Here is an 18,867-nt window from a genome sequence, read left to right as displayed (position 1 = left end):
TATCCGTTTCTCCATTTTTAGAAAGCGGCTTTACTACTGAGCACTTAAATCATTCAGGAACCTGACCATTCTTAAAGGAAAAACTACAAATATGGCTAAGTACAGGGCTAACATGTGCAGCACAGTAGTTTAATATTCTGCTAGGTACTCCATCATAACATTTTTACTATGAACTGACTTTATGTTGTGAATCTGCAGCAATGCGCATAGCTACAACACTAGGGGAAAGTCTAATTCTTCACTACTTTGGCCTGAATCTAACGTTGACACAGAAAGGGGTCAATCAGGCTGTGACAAAAATCTTTATTCACTTATCAAACACCATAAAATATCTGACAGATTGCCAACCAACATTTAAAAACAAATTAAAAGAATTTTTGAATGACAACACCTTCTACTCAATAGATGATTTTTTAGGTATGAGTTAGTACTCTTATGACTAAAAAGAGAACTTGAATTATGGCATGTAAGGAAACCTTTTGTTAAACTGACATGTTCCACATCATTACGAAGTGTATTCATGATCTATGGAACAAATATTAATCTAATCTGGTTAGCAAAGTTTTTAGGTAAATTGGTCACACCAATGGATTTTAATTAACAAAATTAACATAATGGGTAATAACGTTAAGATGGATAAACTCTGAGTTAATATGTAAGATTTTTGGTACTGTGGACACGCCATACAAAGAACTCTTTGAAGACACATGCAAAATAATAATAATTTTGAGGGGGGTGGGAGTGGGGGGGGGAGGGGAATCACAACACGAGGAAGGAATCCAACTGTTATGTTACAAAAAAATACCGTGCATGGCAAAATGGTGCTAGCCAAAACTGGTATGAGGCAACTGTGGTGCATCATGGACCATAGATGACAGAGGTGAATAAGGGTGAACAGATGTGCAACTGTTGAGCAACAGACCACCAATATGAACCAAGAGGGTACCAATATTATCTCCTCAATGATTGTTCAGCGAACACTTCAGGGTATGTGCCTTCTCTGCAGGCACTCGGTTCATTCGCCCGTGCTGACTGCTGTTCATCGGTGACTAAGACTGAATTTGCATACCAGTACCGCAACTGGATGTCCACCGAGTGGTGACAGGTGGTATTTTCAGATGACTCACAATTCCTGTTATACTGGACAGAAATCAAACACATTGTAACATCTAGCATTAAAAGGTTTTGCTTTTCACATTTAACCAAATATAACATTGATGATGATAATTTATGGCAATGTTTGCCGACAAGATAAAGAATGCAACCTTTAACACTAGATTGCGTACTCACGGCAGTTCTACTTGGCCGTTTTTTTGGTACGACTTGGAAAGAGAGAAAAATTAATGAATGATTGCCAATGCATCGGTTCTTGATTGTGTTCAGGAAACGTACAGATTGATTGTGCGAAAATAGTTTCTCAAATAACCTCTTAACCCGGATTGCTTTCATGCAATCAGACTCTTAAATGAAATTACTTAAGGGACCTATTTGAATAATAAAAAAATTGGAAATGAATGCAAAACAGTGAAATGATGTAAAAAAAATTGTCAGATCTGAAATTGAACACATTAATGGTCTCCAAAATAACACCGAGACACCGCGATAAAGAGCGAACTTGTAACAAAGTTCATTTAAACATAAACATTATTTGTGGTTAATTTAAAGAAAAGAAGAAGCATAGATTTTCTGCACAGTGAAGCATCAATAAATTCTTAAAGAACAAAGGCGTTAAACTATAAACATTAACAAATTTACAATGAGTACAAAAACTTACATTTTTATGTTTTTCTCATACATGGAGCAGCCCAACAATCGCTGCTTTTGTATGTGTGATAATTTGTAAAAATTAAATGTCCTGGAGTGCGCATAAGTATTTTTTATCGTCCCAAGGTTTTTCACATTAAATGAAATATAACTTGTAGCGGTGCTACACAACACATCTTAACAAGTCGGTGACCAAACATCAAAGGTAATGAAGTACATGTTAACATATCGGCGACCAGAAGTACAACTAACTATAAAGACTCTAGAATTTTCCTATCAAATAATAAATTGTTCTTTCTTCTGTTTCGCAACTTCTCGCTATCAAGCGCTGCGGCACTGATTTTAAATATCTGCGCCCAGCGAGTCATAGTGTTTAAAAGTACCTTTTAAACGCTGGCCACGCGTCTTTGTATAGGCGCACATTATAAACAGATTTCATTTCTTTACTCTCGCATTGTCATGCTTAGTATCATTACAAACTACAGCTCGATGGCTGTCCTTTTCTCATATGCAAAATTTCTGAAATCCAATAATGTCACAAACAATTGTCAGGAGGGTCCAGGTTGGAAGAGGGAACATTATGGTCTGGGAAACATTTTATGGCATTTCCTGGGTGGTCTTTCATTCTGGAAGGCAGACTTGACCAACACAAATATGCATCTATCCTTTGGGATCATGTGCATCCCTACATGCAGTTTGTTTGAACCTTGGTACAATGGCAATCAGCAGGATAATGCAACATGTCACACAACTAATATTGTACATGTGCGGTTAGGATAGCACCAGGATGAGTTTATGGTACTGCCTTGGCCACCAGACTCCCAAGATATAAACCCAATTAAGTATCTGTGAGAACCAGCGCAGATGGCCACAGCTCTGGAATCACATCCCTTCCGTGCTTTCCACAATCGCATTGATGCTCTTTCTGCACATCCATGCCACAGAAGGTGGTTATTTATCCTTTTGACAGGTGGTTGCATTAATGTGGTTAGAAGTTGTAGTAAGAGAAGAGATAGAGCAGTGCATGGCTTCCAGAAATGTTGGACCAAGTGCAAAAGAGAGAGACCCCATAGTTCAAGAGGCAATAGAGAATGTTGAAGACATGTGTAGATAGTTAGCACCAGTCTCCACCAATAGTTGACTGTGCCATGAAGAATGGATTCAGCCAATTCAACTTATGCCGCTACCATCAAACAAAAACTCAGCATCTGACTATTGCAGATGCAAACAACTCCTCTGGCAAGTACAATGTCCCACAGAGGAACAGACAGAACACCACTCAGATCTGTTTCCATTGTGGATGCCTTGGACACACTGTATGTTACTGCAGAGAAAGAAGGCAAGTTTCTAATGACTACTATGCTACCACATGTCAACCATCACAACAGTTCCATTCACACCAGCTAACTGCAGATGACTACAGTTGACCTGTGGGATGAAGCTTATCACCATACCCTATATGAAGTCACAGCAACTCCACATTGCTGTACAGAGACACCAACCATTCACCTACCCACCAACTTAAGGAAAACTAAGTGAGGCAACCATCTATGAAAGTGAGGCAACCACAGAAGGAAATTCACTATGGCAGTCAATCACCAAATTGTCAGCAAATCTCATTGGCATCATCAGCAATGGCCAACCTGCCTAGGAGCTAGTTGACTTAGGGGCTTCCTTTTCTGCAAAGTCAGATGCCTATCACTATCAGATAAAGAAGCTTGTTCTCAGATGGGGCTTCTTGCAGGCATCACACGTAGTCACAGACGGTGGAAGATCAGAGCTCCAGACTGATGAAGCTATTTCAAAGACCGTTCTGTGAAGTTGGTTGCCACTGAAGATCTTGTTATTCTACCATCATCAATTAAATGAGTACCATTCATTAGTCGAAATGCTCAGTTAAACTGTTTAACTTTTGTTGATTATAAAAAGCTACCCAGTTCACAAAAGAAATCTACATGCCAGCAACAATCATAAGCATTTTAGGTGGTCAAGGAGAATTTTGGATCACTAACTGGCATGAGCAGCCACAACTCTTCCCCAAAAGTATGTGCATAGGGACAGCGGGATCAGTCCAGGAAGGGCAATTTACTATCACCAGCAAAGAATTGTGCTTCGCTACCGCTGCAGACAACACAGGGCAAAGGGAGCATTATCAAACTGCCAACAGGATCTGGCCCGTCTGAAGAACAACATTAGTGGATGATAGCCATTCTGCATGAGTTTTTGGATGCTTTCGAATCTGGAGTGTAGAAAAGATGGACTGGCAGCACATGGTAAAGCATTATATCAACACTGGGGATCATCCACCACTTACTTAGAGCTCATGTAGTGTCACCAGCTGAATAGTGGATAGTTCACAATGAGGTAGAGAAGATGCTGCTAAATGATTCATTGAATCTTCTAATAGTCCTTGGTTCTCTCCTGTGGTGCTTGTGAAGGAGGACAGTACATGGTGTTTCTGCATCGACTGCCAATTATTGAACAAAATCATAAAGAAAGATGCCTACCAATTGCTGTGTATTGAGGAGACCCTATACTGCTGAAAATGAGCAAAGTATTTCTCAGTTATGGATATGTAGTGAGGGTACTGGCAAACTTGAAATTAGCTCTGATACTAGTCTGGACTGTAAAACGTTCCCATGACCAGAAATCATGATACAAGTTGCTCCATGCTTCAAAATGATGTCTAGTGCAACAAACTTTGCAATTTCTGGTGCTTTGGCAGTCAGCACAACTTTGGTTATATACCACCAGTGATTGATAAAGGACTTCTGTACCATAGCATGTCCCTTGCACAAACTACTGCAGGGAGTGTCAAATTTTCCTGAAATGAGGCACAAGAAGGATATTTTTTTTGTCCTTAAGGAGTTGCTACTGTTCTCGCCAGTCCTGGCATGGAACTACACGAATGAAAAAAACACATGTTCACAGTAATGCTAGCAGTTGTGGGGTGTGTACAGTTCTTATGCACATTCAGGAAGGTGCTGAAGAATTGGTAGCTTATGCTTCTACAGTACTTTCCAAGTCTAGATAAACTACTCTACAACCAAGAAAGTTCTGTCCATATTTATTTGGCAAACCATTCACCATTGTGATGGACCACATTCTATACACTGGCTGAAGGACCTGTCTCATTGAATGGAGAGATGGGCACTGAGGCATCAGGAGTATGAGATCACAGTGGTATATGAAATCAGATGCAAACCCAAGGATGCTCACTTCTTTTCAAGAAATCCTTCGGCGAAACACAACAGCGTGGATGGAATCTTAGTCACTGCTGCATTAAATGCTGGAAATCATAGAAGCCTCGAAAGAGGGGAACTGACCAAGAGAAAATTCCAATTACAAGATAGAGCAATATATAAAGGAACTATGATTTAGTGTGGAGGGAATGGCTGCTCATCAGCCCAGGTCATCTACACCCAGCACTCCTTACATATTTCCATGGCATGCCAACATCTATCTACCGGGTATTCACGAAGATTCTAGGCAGCATGAGAGACAGATACCAGTGGCCAGGTCTCTACCAGTCCATTTGATATTATGTAAATTACTGTAAGGAATGCCAGTGATGGGACATCGGGTACCAATTCCACCTACAACAGCACCATTCCAGTGAACTGGTATCAAGTTCTTGGGAAGATTTCCAGAGGTAACACATGGGAATCAATGGATAATACTCTGCATTGACTGCCTCAGCTGCTATGCTATAGCAAAAGCTGAGCTGACTGCACTAGAAATTGCGAAGTTTGTTGCATGAGACATCATTTTGAAGCATGGAGCACCTCATATGATGATCTCTGGTTATGGACACATTTTACAGTCCAGACTAGAACCAGAGGCCATTTCACATTGTGACATCACTGATAGGATTGCAACCACCTACCATCCGCAGACGAATGGACTCCCAGAATGCTTTAACAAGACATTAACAAATATGCTCTCAATGTATGTTGATATCAAACAGAGAAAGTGATATACAATACAGCGCATTGACACATTTGCATAGAATACAGTCAAATAAGACTCCACAAGTTTCACACAGTTCTTTCTGCTCCACAGCTGTGAGGCCAAAATGACAATGGATACACTGTTCCCATTCCAACCAAACAACACTCAGGATTACTATCTGAAACACCTCATCACCAGAACTGAAGAGGCATGGCAGCTGGTTCACATACAGGGTGTGGAAGCTCAAGAGAAACGCTGGCAGCACCGTAACACCAGGCATTTTCCAGTGAGACACAGCCCAGGAGACTGGATATGTATTTCTAAATCCATGTGGAAAGTCACACTATCAGAAAACTTTACTTTTAGCTATATTGTATTCTCTGTCAGTGAGACGTCACATGACAAGTCGAGCATTGTGACCCTTCATCAAGAAGATAAAAGTGCAGAAATGTTGGATATGTCATCTGTATGAAGCCCATTGAAAGTCCAGAGATACATATCAATGACAGGAGGTTAAAGGAAACAGAAGATCTACTCTTCACTTAGAACTTCCAGGCTCTCCCCTGACATTTCATCTCCGACTGCAGGATACATCATCTAAGGTAAAGCAGCAAACGCAGTTGGATTGGGTTTTAACTGATGATCCTGAGCATGCCAGTTCGCCGCTTTATGTCGGAGCATGTATCCCACAGTCAGAGACGAAATGTCAGGGGAGAGTTTTATACATCGACCACGACCTATCAGCCTGGAAGTTTTAAGTGAAGACAATACTGGCCGTGAAAGCCTACACTGTACAATCAGAAGATCTACTCGATGCTCACAAAGCTTCAATTGGAGAGGCTATCTTTGCTGCTCATCATAGTGAAGATTATGTAATAACATTGCCAAACTGTGAAGATCCTCCAGTGCCACCATGAAGAAGACCATTGACAGGATCTAGATCCAGGGTGCAGTAGTCATCTCCAGTGGAGCACTGTTTCTCCAGCAGAGGGGGCAATGCCACGAGCTGTGGTGCATGCAGCATGGTGTTGCAGTTAACATCACTGGCTGGCATACTATGGATCTTCAGTTCAAACCCAACCACCAGCAATTATTTGTTATTTAGTATTTATCACTTCTGGAAGACTCTTTAAATGTCTTATGTTTGTAATTTTGGTATATTCTAGACTATTCATACCAGCATTCTGGAATATTTGGTGTTTGTGTAAACAGCTGAACACTCCCTCCGGGAGTTCAGTTCTGTTCTAGCTGTATAGTGTTGTTTGTAATAAATGTGCTTTCAGTTCAAAGTGTTGTACTTCAGTGGTGATCCTGTCTTTATATTTGGACTCAATTCTGTTTTTTATGTGACAATATCAAAATCTTGTGTTGACTTAATAGGCTTATCCTTAAGCTATCTTTGTAATCAGTCAATGACTTGGGGGCATATGTTCTGACATACTTACACACACTGCAGTAACACCCATCTATAAAACTGGATACAAGCAAACAGCATCTAATTATGGACCTACCTTACTCCTTCCAGTCTTCTCAAAAAGTGTATGAGAAAGTAGCTCCTGATAAAATACTGACTCATTTAACTGAGCAGAGCTTGTTAACTATGTCTCAGTTCATGTTTCATAAAGGATTCTCCATAGAGAAAGCAATATAAGATCTCACAAATCAAGTGCTAGATAGCTTGGTATGTTCTGTAACCATGTCAAAGCCTGTGATTTGTGGTAACAGACTGTAATCTCATGAATGAAAGTAACCACAAAATGGGAGAACATAACAAAAAGTGCCATTAGCATTAGCACTGGACCAACTGCTCAGATTACAGCTGTAAAGACTATAAATAGTTCACAACTGTCCAAGTCTTAACCTACACAGACTTGTGTTACACTCTTTCAAACCATCAATAACGACCTGTTAGAACAGAAGTACCAGTAGATATTAATGGTCATAAACTGAATAAAACACGCTCTAAAATTCTTTAGAATCCATCTGGTTAACTTGTTAAAATGGAGTTAACATGTTACAATGGAGTCAAACGAAAGAAACTAATCAAGAGGCTCACTTCAGCTTTAGGAGAATCTCTGACTGTATTCAGCTGAAGACAAGATCATTGGCTTATTCTCCATATCTTCACTCCCTATTGTCCTATAGAATACCATTCTGGGGCATTGCACCTAAAGTAAAAAAGTGTTTATTTGGCAGAAGCAAGCAGTAAGAATATTCTGAAAAAGTAGCCTTTTTAAGGATTTTGGAATTCTTAGACTTACTTCCCAATACACTTATTCCTCAATGGTTTTTGCTGACAATAATAAAGATCAGTTTCAGCTGAAGTTTGATATACAGTCACAATACAATACTCAATAATAATTTTCATGTTGACTTTGCCTCTTTGTCTAGAATTCAGCTTGGAATTACATACTCTAGTAGGAAGGTATTACATAAGCTACAATCTGACCAAAAAAAAATTACTAACATACCTCATTGGCCATTCTTTCTACAAATTATCTGAATGCCTGGATTCAGGGATTGAAACGTTCTGTTAACTACTTGGCAAGTAATGGTGATAGTTACAATATGTATGACTGGTAGTATTGCACTGCAAGTAGGGCACAGCATTTACAGGCACACGAAAATATTTCCTTTCGAAAATACCTTTATGATCAAGTAAATATAAACTACTAGTAGCAGATAAATAACACAGTTACTGCCTTATAACTAATTAACTCGATTAAATTTAGACGACATAAGCACGAATAGCATTAAGCAGTGTAGTAGCAATTTTTGTTATAGCAGAATAGAAGTTCAGTTTCTATGATTTCTTTACCTTGAGTCATTCCACATCCCTGAATATTCATGTCCTTGATGGGATCTTTGGGACAGAATGGATGGCCGAATGAATGAATGAATGAATGAATGGAACCAGGGACTAATGCTGGTGGTTGGTGACTTGCATAAAGTTCATCAATGGCCTCATAAAAACTGTAAGATTGGCAAAGGAGCATTTGATCTTCATAACTGGCAAATTAGGTAAAACTGTTTCAGTTTCTTGATTCAAAAAATTCTGGAACATTTGTAATTTCACACCTATGGTGTGTTGCAGTGAAATGCGATTGGCATGCCTGTACCTGCCTATGTTTAATGTGTAAGTGCAGGAAGTTTCATTGTTGTATGTCTGTTAGTTATTGTTCAGTGCTATATTGAGTAGAACATTGTGTTGCACAATTTGCAAATTTATCGATGGCAGAGTTAGAGGAGCAACACATCTGCATTAAATTGTGTGTGAAATTCAAAAAAACCTTTACAGAGTAACATCAAATGATGCAGGAAGCCTACAGTGATCAGTGCTTAAGCCATACTTGGTGCTACAAGTGGTTCACATGGTTTAAAACTGGCCAGATGGAAGTTAAAGATGACCCTCATTCAGGACGCCCTCCTACCTCTACCAAAGATGCACTTGTCAGGAATGTCAATGAAACTGTGTATGCCAATTGAAGAAAGACTGTCTGAAAAAGATGATAGAAGAATGTAACATTTCAGTTGGATCATGTCATGAAATCCTGAAACATCTTAGAATGCATCATGTTGCCACAAAGTTCATCCCACAGCTCATGAGCCAAAACCAGAAAGACCTCCGGATTTGTGAAGAGTTTTTGGATTGTGCAAAAGAGAATGAAATGTTCCTTAACAGAATCATAACTGGTGATGAGATGTGGGTCTATGGTTATTATGCTGAGACCACGGTTCAGTCTTCAACAATGGGTCGGCAATGGTTCTCCACAGCCAAAAATAACTTGTCGGTTCAAATGTCAAAACCATGTTGATAGTTATATTTTTGCCACACGAGCAAACTTTTATTAATTGATGGTACTGTTGGGATGTGTTGTGATGCCTGCAAGACAATGTGAGAAGGAAATGGCGTGAAATGTGGTGAGACAATTCACGGCTCCTGCAACACGTTAGCGCACCTGCACACTTATCCCTATTGATGCATGATTATTGAACAAAAAACGAAATCACTGTGCTGCCTCAAACTCCATACTCTCCTGACCTGGCCGCTGCAATTTTTTTTTCCTCCAGTGTTGACAGCCCCATTGAAAGGACAAAAATTTGCAATGATAGATGAAATAAAAGGAAATTTGCAGATGGCATTTGCATAATCCAGCAAGAGGCTTACCAAGACTGATGCCAGAAGTGGAAACAGCATTGGGAGTGGTGTATCAGTTATGGAGGTTAGTACTGTAAAGGACGACAGGCACAATAAGCAAAAGGTAAACACAGAAAAATTTTGTGGCCAAAGTTCCGGAATTTTTTTGAATACAGATTGTAGAGTGGGGTTAAGACAACTACTGCATTGCACAACAGCAGTTTGATGATTATTCATATATCTTTAGTGAGAAAGGTGTGAGAGATGTATCCAAAGGCTGTATGGACACAGTAGATTCTGTCCTCGACATATTTTTATCACTTATGAATTTTAAAGAGAATACTTCAGAGTTAGGCAAATATATTTCCTTAGCCAATACCATTAAGAAAGATGATAACTCTCGATATTAAAAATATGTTTAGCAGTAGACAGGCAAGGAGAAAATCTAAAAATGACACCCTACAAGGTTCAGCCTGTCATACGCTCCTGTTTCTAACCTTGGTAAAACACTTTTGTAAGTCATGAGCAGGATTTTCAAATACTAAAATTCATGTCTGTTCCGTTGGATAACAAATTAAAATGTAGTCAAATATTGATAAATAGGTCAAAAAGCTCAATTCAGTCTGTTTTGCATTTAGAATTGTACCTCATTTTCTTCTTACAGAATATTTTAAAATGTGTTTTCCAAAAAAGCTCTCAAAAATCAAGTCACATGGTAATACAAAGGCAAGTTCTTGGATCACAGCTGGCATCAAAACTTTATGTGGAGGTCTAAAGAGACTAATTTCTAAAATTAAAACATCCACAGACCCACAATTAATAGAATATGTCAGGAATTTCAAGAGGGTATATAGAAAAGTAACTGCTAAAGCAAAATTCATGAGTAATGATAGTTTTATAAGACAGTCTGAAAACAAATCAAAAGCCATATGGGGTATTGTGAAGACTGAAACGGGGAAGAGTTGTGAAAACCAGGACATTAGCCTCAAATATTTAAAAAATGTCAATATTAATAAACGAGATTTGCCAAATTATATTAACAATTATTTCATAAATGCAACAACTTCATTAAGCTTAAAATTTACAAACGAAGAAAAACCTAAATATCCAAAAAAGAGCTTGTAGGATGATGGTAGAGCCAACAAATGAGGGTGAAGTGTTGAAAGTGATACAAAGCTCGAAACCCAAAATGTCGGCTAGCATAGATGAGGTGCCTGTGTCAATCATAACAAGGACAGTACAACAAATCGCAAAGCCCTTTTCACACATAGCCAATTTATCATTCAGTGAAGGAGCTTTTCCAGAAAGGCTGAAAATTTCAAAGGTGAAGCCATTATTTAAAAACGGCGACAAGTATAAGGTAAAAAACTATCGCCCAATATCTCTCCTCCCAGCATTTTCAAAAATATTAGAAAAACTGATGGAGCACCGATTCAACAAATATCTAAATGACCTTAATTTGCTAAACAGAAATCAGCATGGCTTCCAAGCACATAAAAATACCGAAACAGCAGTAGTGTGCAACACTGAACAAATAATCAAAAATCTAGAAAAAGATTATAGTGTAGTAGGAGTAAATTTAGATGTCTCCAAAGCTTTTGACACTGTGAGCCAAGACATTGTTTTAGAAAAATTGGAAGCGTTGGGTATACATGGGATAGGAACAAAATGGTTTGAATCATACCTAAAAAACAGAACACAGGTTGTAGGACTGACATCAACTTACTCCAACCACAAAATAAATTCAGTATCAGAGGCAAAAAAGGTAGAAATAGGAGTACCACAAGGCAGCATCCTAGGGCCCATATTGTTTCTTGTCTATATAAATGATTTTCAAACCTCAGGTGATGCAGCCAAAGCAATAATATTTGCAGATGGTACTAGTGTGATAAGAAGTGCACCAAAGCAATTGCTATCAACAACTGCTGATAAAGTACTAAATAACATCCACTCTTGGTTCAATGCAAACAGATTGACAATGAATGTAAATAAAACAAATTATATGCAGTTTGGGAAAAGATGTCAAAATCTCGATCTGGTGTGGGGTGACATAGTGACATCCACAAAATTGCTGGGGATTCATGTGGATGAAAACTTAAATTTTAATGACCACATAATAAAACTTGCACAGAAACTTAATTCAGCCTGTTTTGCCCACAGAATTATTGCAAATGTTTGTACCTCATAGGGTGCCAGAATGGCATATTTCGGCTATTTTCAATCTCTTGCCACATAAGGAATAATATTTTGGGGTTCCACAACAGAGCGCCTAAAAAAAATTTTGTTGTTGCAGAAGAGGGCCATCCGAATAATAACTCACAGCCATCCACAGACACACTACAAACCCATATTCAAAAAGCTTAGAATACTTACTATACCATCATTATACATATACAAATGTGTATTGTATGTCAGGGCCCACATTGCAGATTTTCAGACAAATGCCAACTTCCGTAAGTACAATACCTGTAATAGCACAGCACTCCATACTCAGCAAACAAAAAGAACGAATACACAAAGGCATGTGAGCCATATCAGTGCAAAACTGTACAGCACACTGCCAGTCAACATCCAGCAGTTAGAATATGATAAATTTAAAACAGAATTTAAAAAATGTCTAGTAGAACAATGTTTTTATTCTGTAAATGACTACGTAGGTCAATAATTTTTTCTGATGGTATTTATAAAGGCAAAATGGAAAATACTCTATCTGTACCTAATCATTCATTACCTAATAATTCATTACATTTACATACTTGAAGGACAGCTGTTGTGTGGTGTAAATATATATTTAAGCAGTGTTGTGTATATAAGGACTTGTCGTTTGGGGAGAACAAAACTAAAGCCTTATGAAAAACAGACTATGCATTTAAAATAACATGCAGGGATGTATATAGGCTATATTAATTTCATAGTATTATTATAAACTTCATTGTATTATTTTGTTTTGTACTTTTTTTACGTATATATTGTTAGTGTCCCATTTCTTTGAAATGGCTTACATGTACCCTTTACAACATCCATACAATATTTATTGTCAACGGATGGCTAAATAAATACCATGCCAACATCTGTTGTTACACTTGTCTGGTACGAGATGGCCATTCAGACGACCAGATAGAAGATGTGATCCAATTGAGACTGTCACCTACAATACCGGCCCAGATATTCACAGCAAAACGTACTTAGTGGTGAGACACTACAACAGCGTGGAGGTTTTCCTCATTCCACACATAGCTATTCGTGCTGTTCGAAATTCCAACACGATCAAATGAGACCTCGTCAGTAAATAGCACGATTTGGAGGAAATCTTGTCGATCAATCCATTGTTGGAGCAACCACTGACCCAATGCGACCCTTGAAGCAAAATCAGTCACAAGCACTGCATGGACTCGTGCGTGATATGGGTGCAATTGTTGTTCGTAGAGTACTCGACCCACGATAGTATGTGCAGCGTCCATATCACGTTCAACACGAGTAGTAGTTGTGGAACCTGCTGCAACGCCTTCCAGTACCTCCGCTTCAAAATTGAGCGTGCGAGTGGTCCTGATGTTGACAGGTCCCTCGTTTCCTCTTTCCAATGAACAAGTCTCCCGCAGTCGTCGATCGAGAGAAATAAACACGCGTCGTGATGGATGGATGATGCCTGTTAGGAAATCGTTCCCTGCACAGCCTTTCAGCAGCAAGAGCATTGCAACGTACTTCCCCAAACTCCGGGGGCATATTTGGCTCGTCCTCTTTGTTTCCTCACAGGAAATAAAGAATATATATATAAACAGCACAGTAAACTTGTACGCAAGTTAGTTGCAAATAAACTGAAAAACAGTAGTGCTAGACAAAGCGGTAGAGAAGGTTGCTCCGACCCCAAGATCCCATCTCAAATTGTTCAGTGGAGTATTCGCTATGTCCTGTTACATTTTTGCACGCACTAACGGAAACACACTGTATAGCAGATCTTTTGAGTAAATTGTTTACGTTTCTTGCGTGTTAGTGGAAAATTATTATATGCACATCAAATTAATTTAGATGTTTCGATATAACAGATACTCTGAAATGAGAATATGTTTGAACGATAATATGACTGTTGAACACCCCATAGGTATCTAGTTCCTTTCACAAGTTCCAAATAAATAAAATACGAGTTGGAACTAAATTTATAAGGAAAACTAAATACCACTTGAATTATTTTACGTTAAAGGCTGTACGAACCAGTCGTAGGAAACAATGTAAAAGCAGATTAGCTGGTTAAATGTTTGTGCTGAAGGTAATCACTTTAAATTCACACAGTAAGCCGCTAAAGCGTATTTGTATTAGCGGTCTCCTGCAGTACTTCTCGTTGTGAATTGACGCAGTCCGTAACAGATGGCACTACAAGCAGTCTACGGAGCTCCATCCGTTCAGCGCGCTCTGAACGACGATTTGGAAACCAATGCTATAATCTCGCCCGGCCGGAATATCTTTGGTCAGTCGGCGTAAACATGGCGGAAAAGGCGAGTAAGCCGCCGCCAATCGTGGGGATGAAGCCCGTTCCTATGAAGCTTTTTGCCACATGGGAAGTGGATAGAACTCCCTCAAACTGCATTCCAAGGTAAGACGCGCACAAAAATCAGATAGTCAAAGCAAATTACCGTTTATTTTGCCTGCTCCTCTCACTTCGATATTGGCACTGACGTTCGTTGACATTGTCAGTGAACTGTGTCTCGTGGAGTACCTTGCCGCCAAATATTGTTTGTAAATCCTTGTCAGCATCTTGATGTTTGCCATTGGAGAGACAGTGAGAAAGAACTATTAATACGTCACGAAATGCATCGTAGACTCCCTCTTGTTGGCTTACAGCTTACATGTCAACAACGGCCGTTATTCTTACTGGATCGTGTTTTGTTTACTTTCTAATGATGCTGCTTGCAGTTTTCTGCAGAAGTCTTACTGTGCTTAGTGTGTTTAAACTCTATGCTCAGGGATTAATGAATCAAAGTTATTTGCATACGTCGTCTGAGCATTTATATCTTGAATGAATGATTCATGGAATGGTGTACTTGTTTGTTTATATTATGTCAAAATATGGGAGTGAAGTGTGTGTCTTACAATTTAGACGTACATAAGTTTTTGCTAACTCCCTGGGTACTGTTTATAAAACGAAGCACTGTTATTTTACAGCTTAGCTAATTCTGTTAAGCATAATGTTTTGTACTATGCTTAGTTTGGTAGTGCAGTCAGTGTTTGAAATTCCACTGTAGTATATTTTGGAGGGCGTAAGCGCTTCAGTGTAGTAAGAATTATATAGCTGAGACAGTCCGTTGTCTTATCAAGTATTATATACGTTATTACGTTGTAAGGATCCGTTACTGAGTTGCGCTTTTGCCATGAAATATATTTGGCTCCTACGAACAGCCAGCTGACTTGTTAGTTCGTGCTTGGAATGCATACAGCACGGCGCAGTGTAGATGTGAATTACCATTAATAAAATTACATTTGAAGGAAATTGAATTTTAGTGTTTTGTCGAGGTAAGCATCCAGTCTTTCCAAAAAAAAAAGGATAATGATTTTTTTGTCTGTTGTTTATTACCTTTTAAATTCGTCACAAACATAACAGAGAGCTAAGTTAACAATAGCAATTTCATTACGCCAGCAGTTTTTTTATGAACAAAGGAACACAGTTATATAATAGCAGTATGCCGGTATACTTACCGCTCTGAAGTAGACAGTAAGTGCGCGAAATCTGATTGACGGACTTCCTGGGTTATGGTTAGACACCACATCGCTCAACTGTAATATGACAGCTGCTGATTCTCAAATACCTTAAGTAACATATTTGGAAGCCACTTCTGCAAGAGCTTTGCTTGTGATAGATGCAATGTCAGTTGCCCATTATCTCTGTTTATACAGTAATATGAACGTTATGCAGTAAATTGAAAACTACTAAGACCTTTAGATAAAAAGGCTTTTTTCTTAAGTTGGTTGCGACAATAAGTACAGTAGCTGCTGAACGTGCGAACACTTATATTCAAAAATCCTCTATATGATTATTAAAATATTCATTTTCTGCAATGAATGAATTCTTGCTTTTGCCACTTGGTTTATAGATGTTGGATCATGTTCAATTTTGCTCCGTCTTCGTCATTCCTTGTTCGTTCTTATGTTTCGGATTCCATTGGCCGGTACAAAATGTAGACATACACCCCCCCCCCCCCCCCTACACGTTTTTTAGCTAAATGATCATATTCGCAGAATAAGTTGGTAAACATTTATGCGGCAAGTCATGCCTTCGGTAGCAGTGCATGAACTCGTGTCGTGCCTCTGAAAGTGGGGTAATTGGTGGTTTATGAGTTTTAAACCTTACAAGAGAGTTATTTTTTTTTGACACGATGGTTCGACAACTTCCCTACTTATCTTAAGCAGTGATGGTCGCTGCTTGGACTCTAGCGAAACTGTGAATGGGCGTATCTGTGCGTCTTCCTAGCGTGTTCTGAATGCTGTTACACTGTTTCGGCTGCAACGAAAATAAATTCTGCAGAACTATTTGCGAAATAACCACCGAACTGCCTTCAATAGGCTCTGTCTTTCAACTTATCCTTGGTAATAATGCGTTATCCATTGTTAACTAATACGAGGCCCCCACAATGTAGACGACTGGTTTGTTTCAATCGCAAGTAAGTTATTAAAAAAAAGTGTCTTGGCGACTGCCTATTTCTCTGGACGTACCGCTAATTTCCAGTACGTGTTGTAATTCTGCAGGGCTTGAGTCCTGTGCGAGCTTTTAGTTCAAGCAGCCCTTGCACTTAATGCTTCAATAAATGGACGCCCAATCAAAATTGTAGTTTGGATGAGGAAATATACTACACTGAACAAGCATAATTTAACTCGTTCCACGGAAAGTGGAACATACGTGTGACCCGTGCGAAGTGATATCAGGCGTTAGTAACTGGTTGTTTCTGGGGAAGTGTTTGTACACCGTATAGTATGACACTTCGAAACTGGAACGTCACCAGAAATCAGCTAATACAATTGTATCGAGACGTAAGGGTTACTGACCTGAACTATAATGCATACTGTAAGTACGCACGCATCGACCGTTAGATTTAAAATTTTATTCACATACGTCATGTACGCATTAGAACGTTGCTCAAGAGCAGAAACGCGGTCATTGGTGTAAATTGCCATTAGTGGCATAAATTACGGTCGCGTAAATGCCGGAACGCGCCATTGGTTGCGAAAATTGCCGAGGAAAATTCCTGCAGTAGAATTACGAATCGAGCGCAGCATCGTTTCAGTTTTTTTTGTTTTTTTTTAGTGCAAACTGAGATGGTTTGTACATTACCAGAATGGAGCTACAATTTTATTGTAGTAATTTTCGTCCTGTGCAGATCATGTCATTCATCTCAACGCTCCATATTACTAGTGTATTTTATCAAGCAAGGTTATGGTCACGTGATTTTGTAGTTCGAATCAGGTAATCACCAAACCTTTGTTATACTCGAAACAAATTATGAAACGAGAGTTAAGGTGCAGCATTACAAATTATAATTGTTGAAGTTATAGTTTATATGATTATTGATTGGTGAAAGCCACCACAGCTGTTTTATTGCACATTTATTGTCATTGGCGGTTTCCCACTTAGATCATGAGGTTGCCGAGTCGTTGCCGATATCGTGATACAAAAGCTACGGTTGTCACATATATTAGAGACAAAACTGGCACCAGCAGCCACAAATGCAGCTATGGTGGTTTCCGTTGATAATTAATATTAGGTTGGTGCATAAGTTCGTTGCGTTTTTGTTTTGCATGTTATACCGATTGCTTTGGGTTTATTTATCGACTGTTACTGTTTATTTGTAGTTCACTTTTGCTGTTTTCTACACAATGTCATTTTATGATTTGGTCGTAGTGTGTGGAGCTGTGGACGCTAGAAAATGGAGTGCCAAGTGGAGAAATCGGACCATTTCTGACATATTCTTCTGTTTGAGTTCAGTAGAGGGGTCACAGCAACGGGGGCATCCAGAAACATTTGGGGATAATGCCATTGGGCAGAACACGGCAAGGAAATGACTTTCTCGTTTTGACGTTAGTGACGCCACTTCCGGGAAGACCTTCGGGGTTTGATGACGGTCATTTAAACGCATTAGTCCATAATTATCCACAACAGTCTACAACGGTACTGGCAAATGTGATGAACTGTGACGATTCCACCATCGTGCGTCATTTACATACAAGGTTAAAAAAAAAAAAATCGCGTGTTGGAATACAGAATGCTCCAAGCCAAAATCACAAAAATCAGAGGCTAGCCATATATGCGTCTCTACTTGCTCGTCACCAACTGGCTCGTGAACGACTACTACTATTGCTATATTGTGTCATTACGAGAAATGGTTTCCTTATGTTAGGAAAGAAGGGAATTGCGGAGCCCAAACTAAGCAACAACTCCCGACGGTGCCCACTACGCAGCCAAGCTGGAAGTATCTCCTCGTGAAGCGTGGGGGCGAGAGGGAGTTTGTTCCCATATGCCACAGTGACCTTCCTACTGAAGGGACAGAACAGTTAAAAGGCTAGGTAGTTGGGCTGCAGCCTAGGCGGCAGCAGCAGCGTCGTCAGCTACATTCCCCCACACTCCCGACCTGCACAGGGACCAAATGAACATCACATCAGCGAGCGAGTGGAGGCATTGGATTCGTTGTACTAAGTGGAGACACCACACCGCTCTGTGCTTACTAGAATCAACCATTGACAGTGCACTATTTTCTGATCCAATGCCGATTTTATAACCGTTGACGTTTTAATTGTATGATTGCCATTTGAGTTATCAGATATTGTAGAAGATACTGCACGAGCTATAGACCGCGTTTTACTTTTTGTTCGTCGTAGTACTACGGCGGAGGATGTCTAATTTTCAACCGTTTGAGCAACTTCCTCAAAGATCGTTTTTAGCTGTCCCTCTACTCCATTCGATTAGGTTCTGAATACTATCGAGTTCAAATTCATTCGTAATTGGCCATTTTAATGTATGACACATGCGCTTA

At 39.3% G+C, this 18,867-nt stretch overlaps 1 protein-coding gene across 3 annotated transcripts in view; it reads left to right on the top strand.

The window, feature by feature from the left end:
• The first annotated feature begins 14,287 nt into the window (after positions 1-14,287).
• The window catches only part of LOC126329352 (phosphofurin acidic cluster sorting protein 2), a 668,535-nt gene continuing 663,955 nt past the window's right edge, over positions 14,288-18,867 (top strand). Inside the window, exon 1 of one of the 3 annotated variants that reach the window (XM_049996154.1) lies at positions 14,288-14,441. In XM_049996154.1, coding sequence (XP_049852111.1) covers positions 14,332-14,441 — 110 coding nt within the window. In that variant the 5' untranslated portion in view covers positions 14,288-14,331. The remainder of the gene's footprint in view (positions 14,442-18,867) is intronic. The other 2 variants (XM_049996187.1, XM_049996211.1) reach the window with 2 other exon arrangements.

Source organism: Schistocerca gregaria, chromosome 1 (assembly GCF_023897955.1).
Source record: "Schistocerca gregaria isolate iqSchGreg1 chromosome 1, iqSchGreg1.2, whole genome shotgun sequence".
NCBI lineage: Eukaryota > Metazoa > Arthropoda > Insecta > Orthoptera > Acrididae > Schistocerca > Schistocerca gregaria.
Note: the sequence above shows the minus strand (reverse complement) of the source record. Positions and strands in the feature narration are given on the sequence as shown.